Raw genomic sequence first — 25,597 nt, forward strand, 5'->3', positions numbered from 1 at the left:
CATTTAAAAAATTGTGAAATTAATAAGTGCATTTTTTATGAATATTATTTTTTTAATTATTTATAATTTTAAATTTGTCTGGTATCTGCTACACTCACTCTCATTATAAATTTCGTAAATTCAAACTTAAAATTTAAAATTACTAACCTCTCAAAAAGATAAAACGTTGCTCTGAAACTGCACCCATCATCTTCAACATGACAATCGCAACTTCGAACACTCAATATAATAAAAATTAGACATCTCAATAACACTCATTAACTTCACTATCACAAATCCACAATTTTTTAAAATCTGTTCAAAAATTAAACCACCTCCATAAAAAGACGCTCCCGCAGCCATTAAATTTCATTTAATCGACAGCTTAATCGATACTACGCTCTCTAATCGACTACTTGCCCGCCAATCTCCGTCTCTTTGCCGATTCAAAAGCGCGCGGAATTCAAATCACACCAAATTAACGACAGTCGATAAAAACCATCTACTTTTATTTCTTTTTTGTCGACTGGCGCTCAAGTTATTATTTAAACAATAATTTGACATAACACACATTCACACACGTGACACACACAAATGCACAAAACTAGTGTGCTAGATTTCACAAATGTACACCAAGTAAGTATCAGTATTGTCTAGTGTCTAGTATCTAACAGATAGTTGAAATATAAGTATAAGTATTTCCGAGTAGAGTACAGTTATAAGCAGCTGCTGTTAATAATTTTATTTAATTTATTTTTATACAATCCAATAGGTTTGTAACACTATATACTTATATATTTTTATAATTAGATTAATATCTTTAAGAAATTTTCTTTATTTCATTATTTTTTTAAATTTTTATTTAATAATTCGTATTAATCATTCGTATTTATTTTAATAAACAAATTCATGTCATTTCGGCTTATCAGCCATTGTATACATACACTTTCTTATATATATTTTTGTTAAATATATTTATATTTATCGTATTTTAATCGTCTTTCCACTCGGTTAATTTTTATCATAAATTTTTTTTATCTTTGACAATTGATTATTTTTATTTTACTTAAAAAAAAAAATTCTTATTAATTTTCAGTTATAAAATTTTCCAAATGATTATTATTGATTTTAAAATAAATAATAATAATAATAATTGTAATTAATGAGAATTGATAAATAAAAATATAAATATTTATTAAATACAAATAACTAAACTAACATTAATATACTTAGTGATAAAATGATGTCGGTGTTAATTTTTTTTTTTTTTTACAGGTACAGTTGTTTTCACGGCCAACGTCTTTACATCAGTGCACTCGTAATATTTTTTTAATATTATTAGCGATAAAAAAAAACAATAATAATAATAATGTCTGATGTGGATTGTGAAGATGAGGTCAGTAAAAACATTTAGAAATTTTTTCTTTCATAAATAATAAATGATTAATTATATTTTCTTTTTATTTAAACGAATTTCACAGTTCCTTGACGCAGAAGACGATGAAACTATGGCAAGGTGTTTATACTTATTTTAATTACTCATCCTTACTCATAAATCATTTATATATTTTCATTTTTTTATAATCTCTGCATGTGAATATAATTTTTTTTTTTATTTAGCCCGCAGGTTTTGCCGTCGTCAGAGGCCACGAGCACTGCGACAATGGATTTAGAAACAGCAATCGAGGATGCAAAACGAGCGACATGTTTTTTTTTTAATAATGACTTTACAAGTGCTAAAAAAATATTAGAGCCTTGGGCACACACGAGTATGTATCACTCCCTGGGAAATAGTGTTTTTGCATGCCTTGAAGCTTTTCTAACTTTCGAACAGGTACTACTCCTTACTCCTCTCAAAAACCTTTTCTTCATCCACCTGTTATTCAAATCTTATATTCATTTATTTATTCAATTAATTATGATCCTGAAGTTAGCAGACAATTGACAATTTTCGGATTTTTTTTTTAAACAAATAAGTTACAAAAAAAAAACTAAAAATATGCACTAGTAGAAAATGTAAAAAACTGTGTGCAATTTTTTCAAATATTTTTTTTTATAATATATCATTTTTTAAAAAATCCAAAAATTATTAAACGTCAGCTAACTTCAGTATAGTAATTAATTTCCAAGTTGAACGATCACTTTAACTCTACTTATTTACAGAAACACATAGAGAAGGCTGTGGAAACTTTGAAAATTTGTATGAACGTCTGTTTAAAGCATCGTCGTCACGTAACACTTTCACAGAACATCGGGAAAATGGTTAAGAAAACAAACTACAATTTATATACCATCGGTTGAGTACTTTTTATCTACAACAATTTTATTATTATTATTATTATTATTAATGAGTATGTACGTGTGTGTAAATCACTTATAGCTTTATAATAAGTGTTTATATATTTTTTATTGCAATTATAAGTATAATTGCTCCAATCTGCAACAGATAGTATTATTTAAATTTGAATTGATGGTTGATAGAGTAGAGTCATTTAATTTAATGTCACACACATACACAATAAATCTGTGCAATTAAATTTTTTGTTGCATGACAATAAGGGATTTAATGGCTAAAAAACAAAATACATTACAGAGGAGGTGCATGCGGAATTATGTTACGCTGAGTCACTATTAATGAAGGCGATGCTTACATTCGTTGAGGATGAAACTCTTGTTAGCTTTGTAAAAGCTGGATTAAAAATACGTACCTGCTACCTCCTTTACAAGTAAAAAATTTATTTTGCATATTAATTTATTAAATAATTCATTTTTTTGTAAATTATTATAATTGTAACTCATTTTCATAAAACATTCAAATTAATCTCTGTCCGGATGCATATTATCGTTTTCTCGTGATCGTTATGTAATAACAATCAATAATAAATAACTTTTTTATTTTTTTTACATCTATGTGTGCTACTTATGTATAATAAAAAATAACAATCAGAGAATGTTTGACGATTCTTACATCACGACAATGGAAAAATGATATCGAGCGGGCACATTTTGAAAGCGGTGTTCGTATGGGAATTGGTACTTTTAATTTGGTATGTTTATAATTACTAGTAATTCATTTTTACATATATTAATAACATTTTTTTATAAATTACATATTTTTTTACTGATACTTGATGGAAAATTATCTTTTTTTTTTAGATGATATCTCTGTTACCGGGACGTGTTATTAAATTATTAGAATTCATTGGATTTTCCGGTGATAAAGTAATTATTTATCATTACTATTATTAATTTATTTATTGTCATTAAGGTCATTCTCAGTGCCCGCCACTTTTTAAAAATTTTAAATGACTCAATTGTCATAAGCGCATCAAATTTTTATCAATTAATTAAAAAAGAATGAAAGCATTAATTGAAAAAAGGACAACGTCGTAATTTCACCGATATGTACATTTGAGAAAAATTATTTACACTTGGTATCAATTAGGAGTTGAACAAAATTTTGGAAATAAATTTCAGTAAAATCGTCATGTCAATTTTATAATTAGAATTTTTAAATTTTGTTGACTAAAATTTATTCAACAAATTTCGTTTAACTCCCAATTGATTTGTACCTGAAGATCGGAACGTTTTTCACTCAACGAAAATGAAAAAAATTTATGTAATTTTACTGCTTAAAAGTGACTTAAGGGGTAATTGGGGCCGGTTGCAATTTACTGTTGACATACTTGTATTTATACGAAACATTTCCAAAATCTAGATCCAGTAGATTCTTTACTTTTCATTTTATTTTTTTATTTTTATCCCCCGAAAATATTCCAATCAATTGTAAGTAATTTTTTTAAAATTCTATATCTCAACGAAATTATGACTACGTTGTCTTTTTTTCAATTAAGGTTTTATTTTTTTTTAATTAATTAATAAAACTTTAATACGCTTATGACAGTTGAAAGTCATTGTATATTTTTAAAAAGTGAGGGCACTGCCTGTAAAAATAAACTTATTGATGTAAAAAATTTTAGATAAACGGATTAACCGAATTAGAAAAAGGATATGAAGATCGTCGCGGATTACGTCAAGTACTCTGTGCAATGACATTATTATCGTATCATTTAATAACATCATTCGTACTAAGTCACCGTGATGGAGATCTTGATTGGTGTGATAAGGCCCTGAGAAATGAATTACACCATTACCCAGACGGTGTTTGGTTCTTATTTTTCAAAGGCCGCCTTGAATTTATGAAAGGAAATATTGAAAATTCAATTGAGTGGTACCAGAAATCATGGAAAAGTCAAAATCTATGGCCTCAGTTCCACCATCTGTGTTATTGGGAACTCATGTGGGCCCATTGCTGTCAACAAGACTGGGAATCGGCGTTATTTTTTGCTCGGTCACTTGCCGAGCAGTCTAATTGGTCGCGGACTATTTACTTGTATCAGCAAGCAGTGCTGATGATAATGATACAGCAACAGAAACAAAAAGATCAGCAACAAGTCCAAGCATCCACTGATGAAGAGAGTATTAGTAATTTAATGACACAAGTGCCTACTTATAAACAGAGGATAGCTGGCAAATCTTTGCCTATGGAAAAATTTGTTGTTAAAAAATCCGAACGATATTTTTCACAGAATAAAACCCTCGTGCTTCCGATATTTGAACTGATGTTCGTATGGAATTTATTCCGCATAATTGGAAAACGTTCTGATTTAATTGTAAACGTTTACAAAATAATTGAAGCTGAAGAAAAAAGTTTTGATCAAACGTAAGTTTAAATAAATAATTAATTATTTATATTTTATTTATAAAAAATTAATTATTTACAGACAAAAACAAAAATATACGGCCGATAATTTAGGATTATTGTTACTAATAAAAGGAACATGTTTACGTCAAATGAAACTTCCTCTGCAAGCAGAAGATTGTTTAAAACGTGTCATTGAAATGGAAAAAGAAATTAAAGAAGATTGTTACCTAGTTCCTTATGCTATGGTTGAACTAGCGGTACTAGCGCGTGATAGAAACGATAATCAAGGAGCTGTCAATCTTTTAGAAGACGCAAAGTATTTCCTTACAATGGAATTTAAAATATAATACTTTTTATAAAAACATATTTTTATACTGCGTGTTATTTTTTTCAGAAAAAATTACACAGGATATTCGCTGGAGTCAAGATTACACTTTAGAATTCATGCGGAATTAATGGATCTCAACAATAAAACCAGTAATTCAATTACGCCCACATCTGCTACAACCGCCAGAAGCAGCAGTTTTAAATCAGCTTCCTCATTGTCTGCTAATAGCAAGAATAAAAATCTTAACTCACCGTCAAGTAATGATTCGGTAGATAAAATAACCCAGCTAACTAAAATATCCGATTTGAATAGTTGAAATACTAAAATTTTTTTTGTAAAAAATTATCCCCGTGAGCTAAAATATCTTTATATAAGTTATTATTTATAATTATTATAAATATAAAGAGTATATTAAAATAATTAACGTTATTATTTTATTAGCAAAGATTCAGGGCATTCTCGAACAATACCTCCCGCTTTTTTTTTAAATATTCCATGACCTTGAACTGTCAGTTGTATTAAAATTTTACCAATTAATTAAAAAAAAAAAGTTTTTTTTAAAGATTACATACAGTTGTTAGCAAATAGGAGTTGAGCGAAATTTTTTGAATAAATTTTAGCCTACGAAATTTGAAAATTGACATAAAGATTTCATTGAAATTCATGTGGAGCTGAAGTTGGCGGACAATTAAAAATATTTGAATTTTTTTTACAACTTAATTTAAAAAAATAAAAACATGCGTATGTAGAAAATTTAAAAAACTAGATGCAATTTTTTTTGTAATTTATCGCTTTAAAAAAATTCAAAATTTATTAGACGTCGGCTAATTTCAGTATCATAAATTTATTTAAATGAATTTCGTTTAACTCCCAATTGACATAAACTGTAAGTAATTTTTTGAAAACTAAAAATTTTTGAATTTTTTTCAAAACGATAAATTATTAAAAAAATTGCACTTATAGTTTTTTAAATTGTCTACATGTGCATAATTTTTTTTTTTTTTGTAATTGATTTGATGAGAAAAAAAATTCAAAAATTGTAAATTGTCTGCAAACTTCAGGGTCATAAAAAAATTTGAATAGTTATGACAGAAGTCATTGAATATTTTTAAAAATTGGGGCCACTGTAAGAATGACCTCAATATATCATATTATTTAAAAAAAAGTATTTATTAATATATAAATGGTGCAATTATTTATAAATTTTGTGTACATAAAAAGATCAATAAATTTATGACACGTCAACATATTTATGGTTTCTCTCTAAAATAGTCGAATCTTACATCTATTATCTGCTGAGTATTTTTTTTCTTTCTTTACTCCTTTGATAAAAAATATATGTATATATTTGTATGGAAAAAACATGGACTTGTATATAACTATACATAAAAGTGTATAGTTTAGTTTTTTAATGACTTATACTACAGCGAGTTTACTGAGCATAATAATAAATAATTATTAATAATTAAGTTTTATATATATTACAAAAAAAATTTTTTATTATTATTTTTACCATAATAATATATAATAAAAATATACATTATGGTTTTGGATGGATTACGAGGCAGTGGTAGCGGTGGAAGATGTTCATCAACATTTACTGTCATTTTTCTTTTCATTGGATGTTTTATTATAACGTGTAATTGGTGGAGTGTTTCTACTGAAAATTCTGAATTAATTAGCCAAGTTATTCAATTAGAAGATAAATTAAAAATCAGGTAAACTATTTATTTATTTATGACACTGAAAGTAGCCGACATCTGACAGTTTTCAAGTTTTTAAGATAAAGTTTGCGGACATCTGACTATTTTCAAAACTTTTAAATAATAAATTCAAATGTTTATAAAATAAAAATAAAAAAATTCAAAAATCAACGCATGCATTTTTTAAAAATTTATTTAGTTAATTTTTTTATATTTAATTAAAAATTTGTTGTATGTTTGCTACATTTACACTCATCAAGTTTTATGATAGTAAAGTTAGCAGACATTTGAAATTAAAAAAATTTTTTTTAACAGATAAATAATGAAAAAAAAATATTTCTAAAAAAATGCACACGTCAGAAATTTCATAAACTATACGTGCAATTTTTCAAAATATTTTTTTTGATATTTATTTTTTGTTAAAAAAAATCCAAAAATTTTTAAATGTCTGCTAACTTTATCGTCATTCAAGTTTTCAATTACCAAGTTAATTGTCAAAAATTTTTTTAAAAATACACAATTAAAATTTTTAAAATTCTTCGCATGCGTTTTTAAAATTTTTCCCGGTCAGTATTCATTTTGTTTGTGGAAAATAATAAAACTTTTTAATGTCTGCTACTCTCAGCTTAATTTATTTTTTCCTTAGTTTTCTGCTGTTACTACGGCTTTCATATTTATTTGATTATTTTACTCATATATTTACATATATATACTAATATTGTATTTTTTTTTTGTTCCAACAGCATTGATGAGCGTGACAAATATCAAAGTGAGAATGAAAATTTGAAAGAACGTCTGAGAGAATCCGATAATAAAGTTGCGATAATGCACGTGCGTTTGCAAAATCAAATCGATTTAAAAAAACAAAATGATGAGCTGGCTGACTCAATTTCCATGTGTAAAAGTGAAGTTGACTCATTAAATAAATTGGATGTTACTAAAACAGCAACGTTAGAAGCATTGAGACTCGAAAAAGAAAGTATTACTACCCAAGTTTTGTTGAAAAAAGAAGAAATTTCAAATCTTATGGCTGACATTAATCGAGTATGTATTTTTTTGCACTAAAAAATATTCAGACATGGTCATATTGCGTTGTAAATTTAAAAATTATTTTATAGTTGATTTAATATTTTAAAAATACAAATTTTTAATATTTTTCTTACGACTGATACCTGTACCGCGATATTTAAATACTAAAATTCCATCAGATCTTAGTATCCACCCAGACAGCTTTCAAGTCGGAATGACTGCTTTACTTGGTCTTTTTGAAGTCGTCCTTAAGAAGTCTTATAATGATTTCTTAAAGGTGTCATTTTTAAAAACTCTTAAGTGAGTTCTTGAAGACTTCATAAATAAGATGTCAGTTTTGTGACGACTGAATGTATTCTTTTTTAAACTTCTTTATGAAGTCAAAATTAGGAGCTCCTTAAAGACGTCATGGTAAATTTATACTGAAGTCTTATTTGCGAAGTCAGAAAAAAGAACTCTTTTTAAAGTCTTACTGAGTTCGCTAGGTGATTCATTTGACATCTTGAGAACTTCTTAAAGACTTTTTTAAGAAGTTGATAAGACGTCCAAATCATAAATAGGAGTTCATTCAGAACTCATCAAGACATCATTTTGCTATCTGGGCATGATTATAAACTCCAATTGAATCCGATTGGAAAATTCTGATGGGATTTAACCGGAAAGTTCTTAGTGAATTCGATTGAAAGTTAATCAGAAATCGGAAAGTAAATGGAAAAATAAATTTATTATTTTCCGATTGGATCTGGTCGAAATCCGATTGAGTTTCAATCAGTATTTTTTACCAGAACATTAATCTTTAATTTTCTTTGACTAATTAAAAAAATTAATTTATTTTACAGACAAATAGTGAACTGGAGAAATTAATGAAGTCATGCAACAATAATACTCATAATAACAATAATATTAATGAAAAAGTAAAAGACTTATTGCCAAAAACAGATGATATTACAAATGAATTAGAAGAAAACTCATTAATTAATAATAATAATAAAGTAAGTAATGAAGAAAACACGAACAAAAAATTAAAAAATGAAAATACGACAATTAAAATAACTGATGTGCCAAATATTGTTTATAATATGATAAAAGATAAAAATAAAAAGGTAGATGTTGATATTAAATAAATAAGCAAAATAAATAAATATTATACTTGAGTATATTTTGATTAAATAATTTATTTATTGCACACCACAATTCATTTACATTTAACGTCTCAATATTTTTTAACTGGTTATTTATATATTTATTGTGTAAAATAAATATCTATAAAATTACATAATTATTCAACTACATACTCCAAATATGTATATTTTTCTACATATATTATTAGCAATGGCCATTTAAAATATTATTTATGCTACACACGTAATATTGTCTATCGATGATATATTAAAATAAATTATTTATAAAACATAAAACAAAATATCATAGATATAAATAATATATAAGTATTAAAAATATTTAAATAAATAAAGTATAAAATAATCACAAGCTTTGGAAATGAACACCCAGTACGGCAATTAAAATAAAATAAATAATTAATGCCTATGGTTTTTGTATATTTCTATTTTTTCTGCGGAAAATAAAAGCGAAAATAGAACGCAGTCTTCTCCATCGACTGTGCGAGGAATGTTTTTTGTGTGCACGTGTTGTATCATCATTGCCTTGATTACGTTCTTTCAAACGTATTTGCCGTACAAGGGAATAAAAAGCATCATCAATAAATTGCCGAAGTGCTGCTGATGTCTCGAAAAACGGACATCCTAACTGATGTGCTAATACTTTACCTTCTTCGGTCGTTACCTAAAACAATAAATATCGATTGCAACATTTTTAATTATTTTATAAATATTGCACAACTCAATTGCGAAGCAATCAGATGTGTTCTGCTAACGATTACTCAGTCTCAGCTAATTCACTCACGTAAAATTCATATTTACACATTTAAATATCCCAATTAAACTGTAAAAAACCAGGAGTGAATTCGAAGTGATTACGGGTTTCGTTTAAATCCGAATTCACTCCGCCACGGAGTTCCGGAGTTTCAGAAAAAAATCAAAAAGTGATTTAAAGATAAATAAACCTCATTATCTTCAATTTAATTGAGATTTAAATATATTATAAAAAGATTATTAGAAACCGAGCGCTGCTGACACCAGATTTAAGAAGATTTAGTTTATTTACTTCATAATTATGTAAGACTTTTTATTTTTGGCAATAATAAATAAACTTTTAACAAAAAAAAAAAAGTTTCAGAAAAAATCACTTTGCATAAAGAGTCAATAGAGAGTTTATTTTTCCAGCGGAGTAATTTCAGAGTGATCTGGATTGTATTTAAATTCGTATTCACTCCGATCCAGAGTTCCAATCTAAAATAAACTCCCCGGAGTGAATTTTACTCCAATATAATTAAATAAATTTACAGTCTTCCGATCCACATTTACTCCGCAAAATTTTTAGTGTAGACCAAAATTCGTATCATTTGAAAGATAATTTATTAATAAATAAAACGAACTCAATTTTAAGTCATGTTTTGAAAAATAATAATTTAAAAAATTTGTGATGTCCGTCAGTGTGTACGGATGTTGGTAAACACGTATCTTAAAAAATACACAACCGATTGATCTATTTTATTTTTTATTACACTTGAATCCTTAAACAGAAGAGCCCTTTTGAAAATCATCCGTTCGGTTCAATTATAATTAATAAATAAAAACTTAAATCTGGCAATCCATGAAAAAATTTAGCTGCCATTTTTTTTTTATCATTATTATTGTTTTCGAAAATACTTTTTCGCATATAAGAGCGTTATCTACTGATCACTTTTTAAATGAGCAAGTGAGTTGTGCAGATTTTTATTTTCAAACTTTTTATAAATTACCTTGCGTTGTGATTGCAAATCAAATTTGTTACCAACCAATACTAAAGGAATATATTCTTCATTAACACGAACACGTGATATTAATTTACGGTATTCAGGTACTTCTTGGAAACTATGTCTATCTGTTACTGAATAGCATATCATAAAACCTTCGCCACATCTCATATATTGATCCCTCATCGCTGTAAATTCAATCTATACAAAAACAATACAATAAAATATAAACACTCATATAAACAATTATGTTCATTTACCTGACCAGCAGTGTCTAAAATATCTAAAAGAGCTGCCTCGCCATCAATTACTGCTTGTTGTCTATACGAGTCCTCTACAATGAGTTATTTAATTCCAGCAGCATTAGCAAGACAAACTATTTTATTATCAATATAAATTTATAGTTTATCATCAATAGTAATAGCAAAGTAAGTAGTTAAAATTTTAATGAACGATTTTATAAAAATACGAGGATCGAAAATTTTTTTTATGTCATTTTCTCAACTTACCAATAGTGGGGTCATGGTAGTCTAGGAAGCTGTGAGTTACAAATTGAAGTGTGACAGCTTAAAAATTTAAATTATGTAGACAGTTATAGTTTTATATATATTATATAATAGGGTGGTCGTTAAAAATTAAATTTTCTCAGGTGCCTCATAAAAAGCTTCTTTTTAGTGAAAAAATACCTGGGGAATTTGATTTTTTCTTTTTAAGTAAAAAGAATACGTGCCGCAGGATCAAAGTTCATTTTTCGATACAACCGCGTTTTTTTTAAATATCTCATGAAATATGCAGATTAAAGGAAAAAGTCACAGGAACAATTTCATAGGAAATTAAATTCTTGACACAAAAGGTCATTTTCATTTTTTTTATAAAATGTGTATTTATGAAGATATTTTAAAAAAACTTTTTTAGATCTTATCAATTGATGATCCTGAAGTTAGCAGACATTAAAAAATTTTTGAATTTTTGTTTTTCGACAGTTCAATTGCAAAAAAATAAAATAAAAATATGCACATTTAGAAAATTTAAAAAGCTACAGGTGCAATTTTTTCAAATATTTTTTTTTTTATGTTTTACCGTCTAAAAAAAATCCAAAAATTATTAGACGTCTGCTAACTTCAGTATCATATCAATTGAGCATTTCAAGGATTACGAATGTTTAAAATAACGTTTTTTCTTAAATATAGACTACTTCGTAACCCGTAACATATCAATCATTAATGCTTGCTGTAGTTTCTATATACTTAGAAAAATTTTATTTTCAAAATTTGTAATCCTCAAAACGCTCAATTCATCAGATCTAAAAAAAGTTTTTTTAAAATATCTTCATAAATACACATTTTATAAAAAAAATGAAAATGACATTTTTTGTCAAGAATTTAATTTCCTACAAAATTGTTCTTATGATTTTTTCCTTTAATCTGCATATTTCATGAGATATTTAAAAAAAACCGCGATTGTATTGAAAAATGAACTTTGATCGTCCTGCGGCGCGTGTTCTTTTTATTGAAAAAGAAAAATCCAAATTCCCCAGGTATTTTTTCACTAAAAAGAAGCTTTTTATGGGGCGCCTGAGAAAATTTAATTAACGACCACCCTATTATATATTTATTGTTATGAGGTATACCTGACTTTCCAACGCCTCCATCACCAAGTACAACAATTTTATAAATTCTAGGTTGCACACAACGTGTATTAAACTGAATGACATCCAGAGAAAGTGGTAAATCCTGTCTTTTATCATCGCCTCCTCCATTCTGCTGCTGCTGACTATTACTTGTTGATTCATTTTTTTTATTGTCGTCATTGTGGTTTAATTTATTCAAATCTCCACATATGTTCATTGATTCTACAACTTTTTAAACTTCTTTCTAATCTGCAACAAAACGATTTTAAATTTTTTATTTTCAATTAAATATATGACATACACAATATAGTTATCAATTTAAATAATTAAATTATTAATTAATATATGTAAATATATATGTATATACCTGGTATAGCGGCGTGACAGTATTTACATATAAAATAATAATAATGGCAATAAAATAAAAAAAATTATTTAGGTAAAGTGGCAATTAAATTTTTGAAATTACACTCGCGCTCATTGTCGTTATTAAAAAATATGACATCATGCGATTATATTTTTTTTAAAATGTTTTTAATTATTTTTTTTTAGTATCACTAATTGTTAAAATTGTTACGCGCATTGTTTAAATTATTGATCATACCTATTTCTTCTTATATATAAAATATATATAGATATATATGTGTGGGTGTGATAGGCGTGTTGATAGTAGGAACTAAAATTCGAGGATCGATATAATATTTAGCTCGATTGTCAGTTACAAAAATATAGAACTGTCAATTTTTTTGTGATATATGTCATATAAATTTTAAATTACAATAAATATATAATATATAAAAATAATAGAAGAAATGGAAGCGGGACCGAAAACTGATGAAGCGAATTCCCAGTTACCGAAAAATCAAAAATCAAATTCCGGAGTAATGACAGCTGATTATGATCATGATCGAGTAAGGTTAGATTATAAATAATTGTTGTTATTAATTAATTACTTGTAATAATATAAATTGGCTTTGGTTTTTTTTTTATTTTGTTGCTTTCAAAAAGCCGCAAGAAATGACAGCGTCGTATTCAGAAATTTCATTCGATTCCCAACAATCATCTCCACCTGTTTCGGAGCTAAGATCGCTGGTTGTCGGTGATGATGACGATGACATTTACCCTGATGATATTGCCGCACTGTCAGATCATTTTAATGATGAGCTGAAACCTGATGATTGTGATTCTGCTACACCTCCAGCGCATGATAGACCAGCTAAATTAAAATTAAAAGGTATATATATTTATTTAATGAATAATCATAATAGTAATTTAAGTTATAATTGTTATGAATGTTATTTAGAATCAACAAAACCATTCACTCAATCGGATTATCGTAAAGCTATGGGTTATTTAAGACTTGAAGCTGGTACTGTGATGCAAGATGGTGACATGGTATTATTCGTTGCTGAAGATTTGGAAAACAAAATAAAATTATCAAGTCCCATAACATCAACAACGAGCAGTAAAAAAAATGGAGAGCTTTCATTTTCAGGTTCATCGCGTAGTTCTACGCCGTGTCTTTATAGGCAAGCATTGAATCCCCAATTGCCTCTACCAGCAGATCACAACGTTTTGAATGAATTAGAAATGGAAGCCAGAAAAATAGCAACTTCTGTTGATTCATTGACTGAAAATCTAGCTGCTATTTTACACAGCGTAAGTTTTTTACAATAACCCTGACGGTTTTGAATCACCCTGGAAACACCCTGGAATCACGGTGGTTACACGGTGGGTTTGTGCCATTTTATCACCCTGATTCCATGGTGGTTTCCACGTACACCGCGTAATCACCGTGGAATCAGGGTGATAAAATGGCACAAACCCACCGTGTAACCACCCTGGATCCACCGTGTTTCCACTCCCAGGGTGTTTCCAGGGTGATTCAAAACTGCCAGGGAAGTAATTAACTAGGTACCTAAACAATAATTAAATAATAAATTTACATTCTCAGGCATCTGCAGTTACCGTTGATTGTTTAGAAACATACAGAGATGCGGTTTGCAAAACTTGCGATGGCGTAGATCATAATATCAAGTCAATGTACCAGCTGATGGCCAAAAGTGAAGAATTATCCAAGTCAATGGGTTCTATTTACAAACTAGCTGATCAAATGTAAAAAATATAATTTATAAATTATTTACGCACTTAATCTACAGCTCTAACGTAAAATTATTTATTTTGTTGCAGAAAAACAATAAAACGATTGTTGGAATTGTTCGAAAGCGCTATTAATTTTTAACTTTTATTATAAATTATTTGTACATTTAAGTACAATTTGAATATATGTATAAATTATAAATAAATTATTTGTTGATCTAACCAGATCTCATTAAATTTGAATTATCTTTTCCCAGGGCGAGCTGTCATTGCAACTTGCAGCTAATAATATTTTTTAATAAAATTACAAAGTATTGAAAGTATCAAGTGAATAAATTACTGAATTTCGGTTTATATATTTATATAATAATTTGAAGTGAACGTTTGTTTACTTTTATTTGTTTACATTGGAGTGCATGATAATAAAAATGAAAAAAAAATTATCATGTCTATATTTGATATGAGTATGAATGTTCTTTGTGTATTTGAATGCGTAGGTGGAGTTAGAGGAGAAAGGACGCCATACATATACCATATATACATATATATGTATGTTATATATATATATATAACAGTATAGGGTACAGAGTAATTTTTTTATAACCTCCACCATATAAAATTATAGAGTAGTTGTACAGTAATGTACCTATAATGACTTTTAATATTTTTCGCTGAATTTATAATAGTAATTAATAGGATTAAGTTAATTATTCAATTCCTTAGATGACGTACATAATTATAGTTGTATAATTATTGTAGAGTAATAAAAGTATCTAGTGTTTTAGATATAAAAATGGACTTGGTAATACTGAAGGTAAAAATAAATTTTTTAAATTCTGTTTCTTTTAGAAGTCAATGACTGTATTGTTTTATTTTGTTTTAAATTTAATGTCTATTTAAGGTAAATGGTCAAGATGTTACAAATTCTAGTCATGAAGATACTTTAAAAATTTTTAAAACAGCACAAGAACCAATAACTATAGAAGTGATACGTATGCAACCCAACAAATGTAAAAATACTGGAGATAGCAATGATTTATCAATAAATACTATAGTCAATCAGCAGCAAGTGACACCAGGAAGTAAAAAACCATCAGCGACAACAAGTTGCACGACTGGTGTACAGACAGATTTATCAGGGTTCATAAATGTTGATGATGACGATTATTTTTATAATTATTTTGTTTATGAGGATGACGTAGACGGAGTTAATTATGAGATAGCGCAGGAGCAAGATGACGAGGAGCTTGATGTAGATGATAGAGAAGCTGTAGAAATAAATGATTATTTATCAAATTCAAATAATGATGACGAGTATCATCAGTTAGAAACTTATAAGCCTGAAGATGTAGATGACGGTAGCGGTGGTGCTGGTGCTGATGAAGTTTATCTTGAAGAAATAACACTGCGTAAAAGCAAGAGCACTGAAAATTTAGGGTTGACGGTCTCATACAATTATGACATTACTGATCGTAATAATCCAACTGACATAACTGCTGTTGCTTATATATCTGAAATATCTCGGGATAGTTTGGCTGCACGGGATGGTCGTTTACGTGAAGGGGATCAGATATTGCGTATAAATGGCCGTGATATTGTAAATAAAGACCAGATTGATAAAATTTTTTATCAAACTCAGAATAATATCGTTAATATTCTCATTAGTCGGTGTGTTGGTCAAAATTCACCACCACCAGCACCACCTTCTTCTTCTGTCTCCTCGTCTTTAAATAATATTGATGACCAGCCACCAGCAACAGCAACAGTAACAGCAACAGCATCCGAAACAGATGACCATAGTCCAGCTTATCAGAACAGTATGATTGAATTGTTGATGCGTCAACAAAAACAATTTGAAAATTCAAAAAATAATAAAAGTCTTCCAAATGAAACAAATGATGATAACAGTGATAATAAAATATTAATTCCACCTCAAGTGCCATTTCATAATAATTTACCATTATCAACATCATCATTGTCATCAGCAACACCAAAAAATATAAATAAATCATTTAACAAAACCAGTCAGCACCATAGTTTAACAAGTAATTTTAAAGAATCATTAAAAAAATTTGAAGATTTATCAATAAATAAAAAATCAGTGACAGGTTTAGTAACATCAACATCAACAGTTGCAGCCTTAGCAGCAGCGGCATGTCACAGTGACACTGAACATATTTATGAAACAATTCCAGAAAGCGATAGTGAACCAATTTATTCATCGCCATATGAGAGCCAGTATCTTCCGCGTACATTTGAATTGAATCAGCAGCAGCATGTCAATCAATCAAAACTATCAACCAAAAATAGCAGTAGTTCTATTGAAGAAAAAGACAGCTCGAGTGCTTACAACACCGGGGGTGAATCTTGTAACAGTAATCCATTATTGCTTGAATTATATAGAAGCGATCGTGATGGTAATGATGAAGGAACAATGGGACTAAATTCTTTTGACATTGGATCTACACCACCAGGAGCAATCACGTCAATTAAATCACCAGTTACTTTTATGCCAACGGCAATAAACTGTCGAGTTAAATCATCCGCAGAAGTAACTCCTGTTACTCGTTCAAATTCGTCGTCTTCGTCGCTGTCAATTGTCACCTCACCGCGACAACCGATTCCTAAGAGTTTGTTGAGTCAGGAAGATAAAAAATTGTTGTCAGAAGCACATTATCATCAACAGCAACAACAGCAGCAGCAACAGTATCATCACAATCACAACTATCGTCACCAATGTCATCATCATCATCATTACCACAATTACCAAAATAAAATACCGGCGCTTAATCCAAACTGCCAATTACCGCAAGACGATAATCGCGAATTAGCAATCACTAATAATCGTGATGATATTTTGTATACAAATATTGATAATAATGATAGTAGTAAGCGTACGACAATGATTTTACAACAGGAAATTTTTACACAAGCACTTAATCGTAAAAATTTTATAACTAATCGTAGTAACACATGTGAGAGCGATAGAGAAATAAGAATTAAAAATTCAAAATCACATGGTAAATTTCAGGCGCCAAATTTAACTCAGTATCATTTTATTGGTAGTAGTCAGCAGATGCAACGTAATCCAGCAAATGATGACAATGCTGGAGGTAAATGTGACCCGCGTATGGAATGGAAAGTAAAACGCAGACCTGACGGCACTCGTTATATTGCAAGACGTTCTGTTAGAAATCGTCTGCTGGGTAATCGTACTCTTGAAATATTTGAAGAACGCGCTGGTCAGACCACTGAAGATGACACAGTCTCCGAAATAAAGGTAACATATTTTATTTATTTAGTGTTTAGTATTTTTTAAATTTTAAAATTTAAATTTTTACTTTTACTTCAGCTTGGACGATACTGGAATAAAGACGAAAGAAAAAGACACATTGAACATGCTAGACAACGTAAGCTAAGACATCAAGCTGCTATGCCACCACCGGCACCACCAACTACCCTCGTAGCACAGCAACATTTTAAACTGCGACGTGATTTTAATTGTGAACACCGCGCTGATGATTCCGCGGTGACGGCAGAAGCAACTTCGACCAAAGAATTGTCTAAGAAATTAATCCAGGATGCGATAATGACTCATGTTAATAGAGTTGACGACAACCATGACGACGAAGACGGTATGCTAGGTGGTGGTGGAACTGCCGGAGACGACGATGCGCTTACGATAAATGGAAAATTGAAAGGCTTGCTATCCGTAACTACAGTGTAATGTATATATTAGGGCTGTGCGAATAGTTCCAACTTACGAATTATTTGTATCGAATCGAATCGAACTTCCAATAATTCCAAAATTTTCTCTTTAAGGGGATACGCTACCAGACCTCTTTCTCACACTCAGAAAAATAAACGGGACTGTCTTTGTTGCACTCGTAGAGTAAATGAGAATTTTAAAACAATTTTTCTCGGAGACGAATTAGAATTTTGAAAATACGAAATTTCTAGCTCTTTGTTAAGGTTTTAAAAAATGCTAAAGACTCTATTTTAGGTTTCCAGTTTTTGTCCGTGAATTGAATTGAATTGAAAATCGGTTACCGTTACTTTTTAACGGCTTAAAATTGTAATATTTTTTCCAATAATTGAAATTTTTGTCAGAGGTAAATAGAGCTCAGACATGAATTTACAAAATAATTACTTTTGGTTACTTTAAAAACTGAGTTCTGCCCCAAGTAGCAGACTTGTCTTTGTGACATCTATAAGATACCAATTTTTAGGCTGTTTTTTGATGTATCGATAAGACACCAACGTTGACAAAACGATCAGAAATTTATGTCACCGAAAAAATATCTACTTAAAAGACTTGACACAACCCTGTTTAGAAAATCTCATAGAATCCAATAGATTCTCATACATTCCTATAGAGATTTTATAAGAATGAATGAGTTCTATGAGAAGTGCTATAGTTAAGTATAGGTCCTTATACATACAGCTATAAGAGTCTATCGGATTTTTTAAGCAGGGAAGTGACGACAAGTGAATTAAAATTAGTGGTAAAATAAGTCATCTAAAGGACTTTTTAATTGACATAAGACAGGAAAAACAACACAACTCTTCTCTATCTTCGGAACCAACATTTGCATGTCGTATTTATACCAAAAAGGTGACTTTGAGGCAAAAAAAAAATTTCGTATCCTTTTAAAAAACATTTAAAGTTATCTGTGCTACTTGGGCCATTAAATAAAAATTGAATATTTGAAAGCTGATCAGAATTTTCTTGTTTTGAATCGAGAAATTTGAAAAGTTACGAATAATTCAAAAAGCTTCAAATTATTTGAAAATTCGATTCAAACACGATTCGCACACCCTTTAGTATATATATATTATACATATATTTAGTAGTTATTTTATATATTATTGCTTACATTTTGTGTATATAATTTAAATCATATGAAAAGCATGTGTTTAATATTTTTTTTTTAATCAATTTATGACATTCAGATCAGAGTAAAAAAAAAATACATTGTTACTATAGTAATTATAGAAAATACTTATTTTAATAATAGAAAATATGTTCTTTAAAAATGAATACAAGTAAATTACCACGAAATGCAAACAAAGACTAATTTATAGTTAAAAAATATATATATCAAACGTTACTGTATTTATTTGTTGTTATCATCATATATCTCGTATTTTATATATATATTTTATAATTACTATTATTATTATTATTATTATTTAACAAAACGGGCACTTTAAATGCATGGCGAGCTGATGATATTGAGGCTCGTGAGAATTTTTCGTTCCATTGAATTTAAATGTTGTATGTAAACCGGAAAACAGTGATGTTGTGAAAAATTTGTTAGAAAATCGCGTAAATAATTATTCAGATTCAAATGATAAATTGAATCTTCAAGAAGATCTGAATCTGTTTCCTCTTCGAGTGTTTTGTCGTCATCCAACATTCCTGTGAATCAAAAAAAAAGAAATATTTAAAATTAATTGTCTTGTTTTGTGTAATAAAATTTATAATTAAATGAATTAAACGTACTCATTAAATAAGACTCATCACCAGGATCAATATATACATTTCCGCCATCGTCGACTGCCGTTCCATCTTCTCTGTCTTCCTCTTCCTCAGAGTCCTAATTTAATTACCAATTTATAAAAATTACTTTGTAAATATTTTAATTATTTAATTTTGTTTTGTTTTGTTTTGTTTTAATTTTTTGTGTGTATTTGTAGCGAATTAAAAAAACTTTTTTATAATTATTGCCTTTATTATTTATTACCTCAATATCTTGAGTCTCGTCCTCGTCCCCAATGCCACCGTAATCAGCTTCAATATTATTTGACAACTCATTAATTATTAATTTAAATATTTTAACGAGTACTGGTATCGTCGTCCACTGGTACGGCTGCGATTGCGCTTTACTTCTTGTTCTAATTACATCATCATTTGCTATTTGACCAAAACAAATTAAATTAATAAGTAAATAATTACAAATTAATAAGCTAACATTCAAAATAAATAACAATTACCCGCAAATACTTGATCGCCTCTGACAGTTATCTCATTAAGTCTGTAATCATCAGGTCGCGTTACCCCGTGTTCGAGTATTTTTGACAGAGCGACGACAGTTACTTTCCTAACATAAGTACCAAAAAATGACTGTTGTCTTTGTACCCATTCAGTTAAAACAAAAGCTAAAGCGCTTTCTCCAGTTGGTCCGGGAACAGTAGACAAGAAATTTAGCACCGCATCAAATTCAGCATTCAGTAGATGAGCATAAACCATTATCAGACTTTGCATGACTGTTAACGTTTCAGCCCGTTGCATTTTACTGAGTACTGCTTTAAGTAATAAATCTAAATTCTCCCCTAAATTATTTCCAACTTTTTTAATGAGTGTTATAACTAGACGGCCGACAAACGTTGCAGTAAATTCACTTGACTAAAATTACAAAATAATAAATTGATATTTTTATTTTCAATTGATTACACCGGCTCACAAAAAAAAAAGTGGTCTGTACTTTTGACCGGACCTACCTGAAGTCAGTTTTGCCCGTACACCCTCAAAATTTTGAGTAAATTGCAATTAATCATAAAAATCGCAAAAAATTAGCAGTTTTTGTAAGAAAAAAATTTATGGAACTATAGACCAAGTATGATTTTAATGTATTTTGGTCCGCTGAATCCAAATCTGAAGTTTATTCAACCATAAGCCATTTATAATCTAAGTAAATTGCAAAAAAACCCCTGAAAATTGCGAAAAATAGCAAAAAATACTACGACTATAGTGAAGAGTAAGGCGAAAGATTCCACCAAGACATAAGTGAAATGGAGAATCGATATCAAGGAAAGTGGAATGTTAATATGATGGCAGATCATTGCTGGACACTGAAGAGAAATGTACCCGATGAAAACCGAGAGCGAAAAAAAAACCCTTTGCGTAGGTCATTCGAAGACAAAAGGGTAAATTTTAAAAGGCTTATGGTTGAATAAACTTCAGATTTGGATTTAGCGGACCAAAATTCATAAAAATCATACTTGGTCTACAGTTCCATTAATTTTTTTCTTACAAAAACTGCTAATTTTTGGCGATTTTTATGGTTTTTTACAATTTACTTAAAATTTTGAGGGTGTACGGGCAAAAATACAGACCACTTGTTTTTTTGTGGACCGGTATTATTGATAAAAAAAATAAATGATTTTAATTAATAATAACCTGAGGATTTAGTAGTTGGGCGACTATTTGTAACACAAATTGTAATCCCGTGCGACCTTCACTGTCTCGATGATCAATTATTTGTCTTGCGCCAACAGACAAATAAGTGCGAATTAATTCACCGCCACTTTGTAGTATACCATTGTCATCAGAATTAATAATACAGTGACACGCTGCTGGAAACGCTGTTTCCACTAAACTATTGTGCAATGGCTGAGGTGAAGATTTTACAAGAACTTGTAAAACATCCAGAGCTACACCTCGAGTACCCTCTTAAAAAAAATAAATCATACATTAGTTTCAATATTTTTTACTGTCAGTTGCCGTAACCAGGTCTCGATTTCCTCAATGATTTTTAATACTAAAGTTACTGTAATAAATAAATGACTTAAGACACTTAAATATTTTAATTAATTTCTCCCTACCTATGGAACCTAAAGAAAAAAAATTTATTTACTTAATGTCTCTTTAGTATTAAAGAGTATTCAGTATGAAAAATTGCTGCATAATTACCATCGGTGCATTTTCCAAGTGGATTTACAGTCATCATGCTGACTAAAGTTGGGACCAATCGAGTTTGCAGTGGACCTATACACTGAGGATTCTCAGTCAGTTCTTTAAATATATCTTGGCATAGAGATAAAATCTCAAGATCGCTTTGAAATTTAAGAAATACTGCTATTGTTAGTGGGCATATTTTACTTTCCACGCTAGCCGTGAAATCTTTATCTACCTAGACAACAAACAACCCAAATAAATTAGCCGAGCAATAAAAATAGACATGATAATTAATAAAAAAATAAAATTACTGCAATTAAAATAGAAAATGTTTCCATTATGAGTGTAAGTATTTCAGTGGAAGCTTGATTCACAAATCCAAAGAGCTCTTGAAATATCACAGGTAGATGCGGCCGTATGACATCACGAGTCATCAGTGTGTTGGTATCGATAGCAGCTTCGCAAAACCAGTAGACTGCTTTTATAGAACTTATGCGAATGCACAGCAGCTGATTTTCTGGTAAACCAACGACAGCTGCCTCTAAAAACCGGGAGCTTAATTCCGGCGGAATTTGATGAGCGTACCGGCCACCGAGGCATAGACAGCGACCGATGAGATAAGGATGAGCGTCTTCAATATCATTGCAACAATAGTAATTATTATTATTATTATGTGGTACGTAAATAAGAAGTAATAAAGTATGAGATAATTACTTGGGTCATTAAGGATTCCATCTAAAATAACAGTATTTAAAAATGCAATGAGATCAAAACGTAGTGTGCCCTCTTGCATTTGTTCAATTACTTGATCTTTCGCTACACTCAGAGCCAGAATTGCTGACTCGCATATTTTCCATGACGACGATGGAGACGATGATGATGACAATGCTGAGGTGTTATCATGGACGCCGTTACTTTGTTGAACATTTCTGTTCCAACCTTGCATTACATTTACAGCCTCAATATGTCTTGTTATGACTTGACAGAGAGCATTTATTGACGCGTCTTCTGAATGACCGACCAGAGCCTACGCATGATAATCAATTATTTTTACAATTTTCTCATACTGAAAATTTTTCTAGTATGTGAGGTTTTTGATGGCTGCGCATTAGGGGAAAGTCGAGGCAGTCCAATTCTTATCTACGACGGCACTTTGTTTTGTCTATAGATGGACTGCGTCGACGTTCTAAAAATTCTTATCAGTGACATTTCTATTCAAACGCATCAGGAATTATATTTATTTATTTAATAAATTTTACGGGAACGTAACAGGTATTGGGACATAAAAAAAATTATTTAAATTATACGTACCGTCAAAAGATCCATAGCAGATATACGGACATTGTATGAAAATACTGCTTGCTCCTCTTCTTCGACAAATTGACTAGGATTAGCAGTCCACAATTCAACTTGTTCGTTAGTTATTTGCATAAATATTATCAAATAATACATCGCTTCTTGTAGAGAATTAACGAGTAAACTTGAAAAATTTTTGTGATCAACTAAATTGTGAATAAAATCAAATGTCGCAATAATTAAATTATTAAAATTAATTATTTCTCCTGTGAAAAATAAATTAAAAATTTAATAAAACTAGTTAGAAATATATTTTAAAAAACAAAATTTGATACTGACCATCTGAGTCTACGACAACGTTCTCTTTGCCGTCATGATCATCGTCACCTTCCCCGCTGTCATCGTGACTCAATGGCACCCTGGTCATTCTCCTCGACATTGTTTCCGAGGCCACGGACTCTTGCTGATAAATTTTAGCGCTTCCTGTCAGCGTATCCCACACCGGCGGCAATATTTGGGGCAGAAATTCCGCAACAAATTTAGGTAACTTGGTAACTAAGCAATTGATAGCTTTTATAATGTCTGTTTTCAGACCAATATCACAGGTAGAAGTCGTAGGCGATCCATCAGGAGATTGTTCTCTCAAGCAGGCGACAAATTTTTCGCAAAACATCGGAATCACTGGTTTCAAATAATTTTGAGCAAACCCTTTGTGATAAACTCCTGTTGATCCAACTAGTGATGCTATTGTCGTAAATATTTCAACTGCTCTTCCTCGTGTTCTGATTGAATACTAAAAACAAACAATAAATTTATTATATAAAAATATAAGTAAATAATAAGTAATAAAAACTTACAGTTTCAGTAACGAAAATTCTGTACATTTCTTGCAAAATAATTGGGCCGACATTCGGAAGATTATCATCTGATAAATCACGAGTGAATTCACTCAGTACTCTCATTGCTCCATGGACAGCGAACTCACTTTGCCCGCCACTTAAACAATTTACCAGGATATCAAAAAGACCTGGCCAATTTTCAGGCCAATCCCAATGAGCGATGGCAGCTATTGCGTATGCGACAGATACTCGTACCTAGAATTCCATCAATAAAACCAATAAATAATTATAATTACATACATAAGTAATAAATATAAACCTTGCTGATGGATTCATGGAGACCGAGAGGCAGTAACTCTTTTATTTTTTCTTTCGTAGCGGGTTTTATTTCCGGGGCTCGGAATTTTTCGGCAACTGAGCACCAGTGGGTCTCGACATACTGCTTCAGTAAAACAGATGACAGCTGTCTTATTGCCAGTGCTCCATTAACATCAACAACAAACTCCGTCAAATGAATACCAAACTCATCAGTAACTTCCAATGCTTGGATCCTCTGCTCAGCTGCATGTCGTGTATCCCGATGTGGAGATAAAATTCCACTCAATGTTTCATAAAGCGCTTCCTTCAACGAGCTCTGGACATCACGTGTGTTCATATTCATTGCCATCATCTATCAACAAACCCAACATCAATTATTCTGTTCACCAAAACCTAGAATTGCTTTTCTCTAAATAATTTTATTTATTAAATAAGGGCCGGGCAATTTCTGGCGGGAACTTTAATCTGTACGGTGACATTTAAAATTTTTTTGGGAGTTTTTAATTAATAATCAACAGATTAATTAAATTTAATTATCAAGTATTTACCTTATAAATTTTTACCGGCACCAACACGTTTCCAGTTATATACTTTTGTTATTTTATATATATATATATAAATCTTGCGACCAATCAGCATCAATCGCGGTATGATCTACAAAGTAAATTTAGTTGAGGTTATAATCAATTTAAATTAAAAATTTATATAAAAAAAAAAAAAAAAGGAGGGAAATCTTGAAAAAATATCGATTGTTATCAATAATTATTTTTAAAAACAAGTAGATTAAAAATATATATATTTTATATACTTACTTGTGAGTATTTAATATAAATTTAAAAATAAATATAATATATCTACCGATAAATATCTAAGATATATAATTTATATAATTAAAATATATCATAAATTTTAATTGCGTTGGACAAAATGATTTCATGGGAAATTATTTGAATAGAGATAAAAAAAAATTATATTTCCACTGTAAAATTTTAATGACAGATCCGTATTACCAGCGTCAGATAAAATATCTGATGATAAAACGTCAAAAGTTTGGATAACTGTCGCAAGATGGCGTTTAATTATTAACTATAGGGTGAAAGTATTTCAATTTTTA

At 29.7% G+C, this 25,597-nt stretch overlaps 7 protein-coding genes across 10 annotated transcripts in view; 4 read left to right on the forward strand and 3 right to left on the reverse strand.

Annotated features, from left to right (window-relative positions):
• The window catches only part of LOC130666881 (probable serine/threonine-protein kinase ndrD), a 53,450-nt gene extending 53,150 nt beyond the window's left edge, over positions 1-300 (reverse strand). Inside the window, exon 1 of the mRNA XM_057468204.1 lies at positions 148-300. The gene's annotated coding sequence lies outside the window, so the exon portion shown is untranslated. The remainder of the gene's footprint in view (positions 1-147) is intronic.
• A 280-nt stretch (positions 301-580) lies between these two features.
• On the forward strand, positions 581-6,261 carry LOC130666880 (tetratricopeptide repeat protein 39B-like). 2 transcript variants are annotated; one of them, XM_057468200.1, is made up of 11 exons: positions 581-615; positions 1,255-1,375; positions 1,461-1,495; positions 1,600-1,813; positions 2,143-2,275; positions 2,573-2,705; positions 2,927-3,026; positions 3,136-3,201; positions 3,960-4,702; positions 4,764-5,000; positions 5,079-6,261. In XM_057468200.1, the coding sequence occupies exons 2-11, from the start codon at positions 1,349-1,351 to the stop codon at positions 5,326-5,328; spliced, it is 1,938 nt and encodes a 645-aa protein (XP_057324183.1). In that variant the 5' UTR covers positions 581-615; positions 1,255-1,348; the 3' UTR covers positions 5,329-6,261. The 2 variants fall into 2 exon arrangements, with proteins under 2 accessions (XP_057324183.1, XP_057324184.1); XM_057468201.1 differs by having other exon boundaries at positions 615-751.
• A 140-nt stretch (positions 6,262-6,401) lies between these two features.
• LOC130666886 (myb-like protein D) lies at positions 6,402-8,901 on the forward strand. Its single transcript, XM_057468212.1, has 3 exons — positions 6,402-6,730; positions 7,459-7,759; positions 8,584-8,901. The coding sequence occupies exons 1-3, from the start codon at positions 6,555-6,557 to the stop codon at positions 8,866-8,868; spliced, it is 762 nt and encodes a 253-aa protein (XP_057324195.1). The 5' UTR covers positions 6,402-6,554; the 3' UTR covers positions 8,869-8,901.
• Positions 8,902-8,943: 42 nt separating this feature from the next.
• Positions 8,944-12,804, reverse strand: LOC130666885 (ras-like protein rasG). Of its 2 annotated transcripts, none has more exons than XM_057468211.1 (6): positions 12,617-12,804; positions 12,250-12,493; positions 11,129-11,185; positions 10,880-10,953; positions 10,626-10,820; positions 8,944-9,547 (listed from the first exon to the last, which is right to left on the reverse strand). In XM_057468211.1, the coding sequence occupies exons 2-6, from the start codon at positions 12,464-12,466 to the stop codon at positions 9,290-9,292; spliced, it is 801 nt and encodes a 266-aa protein (XP_057324194.1). In that variant the 5' UTR covers positions 12,467-12,493; positions 12,617-12,804; the 3' UTR covers positions 8,944-9,289. The 2 variants fall into 2 exon arrangements, with proteins under 2 accessions (XP_057324194.1, XP_057324193.1); XM_057468210.1 differs by having other exon boundaries at positions 8,945-9,547; positions 12,250-12,498; positions 12,617-12,792.
• Positions 12,805-12,907: 103 nt separating this feature from the next.
• Positions 12,908-14,599, forward strand: LOC130666884 (BLOC-1-related complex subunit 6-like). 2 transcript variants are annotated; one of them, XM_057468208.1, is made up of 5 exons: positions 12,908-13,160; positions 13,258-13,483; positions 13,553-13,908; positions 14,204-14,364; positions 14,440-14,599. In XM_057468208.1, the coding sequence occupies exons 1-5, from the start codon at positions 13,062-13,064 to the stop codon at positions 14,489-14,491; spliced, it is 894 nt and encodes a 297-aa protein (XP_057324191.1). In that variant the 5' UTR covers positions 12,908-13,061; the 3' UTR covers positions 14,492-14,599. The 2 variants fall into 2 exon arrangements, with proteins under 2 accessions (XP_057324191.1, XP_057324192.1); XM_057468209.1 differs by having other exon boundaries at positions 13,010-13,165.
• Positions 14,600-14,921: 322 nt separating this feature from the next.
• LOC130666879 (slo-interacting protein 1) lies at positions 14,922-19,246 on the forward strand. The gene is made up of 3 exons (XM_057468199.1): positions 14,922-15,163; positions 15,251-17,629; positions 17,702-19,246. The coding sequence occupies exons 1-3, from the start codon at positions 15,143-15,145 to the stop codon at positions 18,074-18,076; spliced, it is 2,775 nt and encodes a 924-aa protein (XP_057324182.1). The 5' UTR covers positions 14,922-15,142; the 3' UTR covers positions 18,077-19,246.
• Positions 19,247-19,559: 313 nt separating this feature from the next.
• On the reverse strand, positions 19,560-25,438 carry LOC130666878 (importin-9). The gene is made up of 14 exons (XM_057468198.1): positions 25,296-25,438; positions 25,032-25,137; positions 24,485-24,835; positions 24,184-24,420; positions 23,666-24,119; positions 23,342-23,592; positions 22,745-23,057; positions 22,342-22,661; positions 22,046-22,265; positions 21,533-21,804; positions 20,347-20,758; positions 20,097-20,266; positions 19,856-19,949; positions 19,560-19,771 (listed from the first exon to the last, which is right to left on the reverse strand). The coding sequence occupies exons 3-14, from the start codon at positions 24,833-24,835 to the stop codon at positions 19,560-19,562; spliced, it is 3,306 nt and encodes a 1,101-aa protein (XP_057324181.1). The 5' UTR covers positions 25,032-25,137; positions 25,296-25,438.
• Positions 25,439-25,597: the final 159 nt, after the last annotated feature.

The sequence above is a fragment of the Microplitis mediator genome, chromosome 4 (assembly GCF_029852145.1).
Source record: "Microplitis mediator isolate UGA2020A chromosome 4, iyMicMedi2.1, whole genome shotgun sequence".
In the NCBI taxonomy this organism is placed as follows: domain Eukaryota; kingdom Metazoa; phylum Arthropoda; class Insecta; order Hymenoptera; family Braconidae; genus Microplitis; species Microplitis mediator.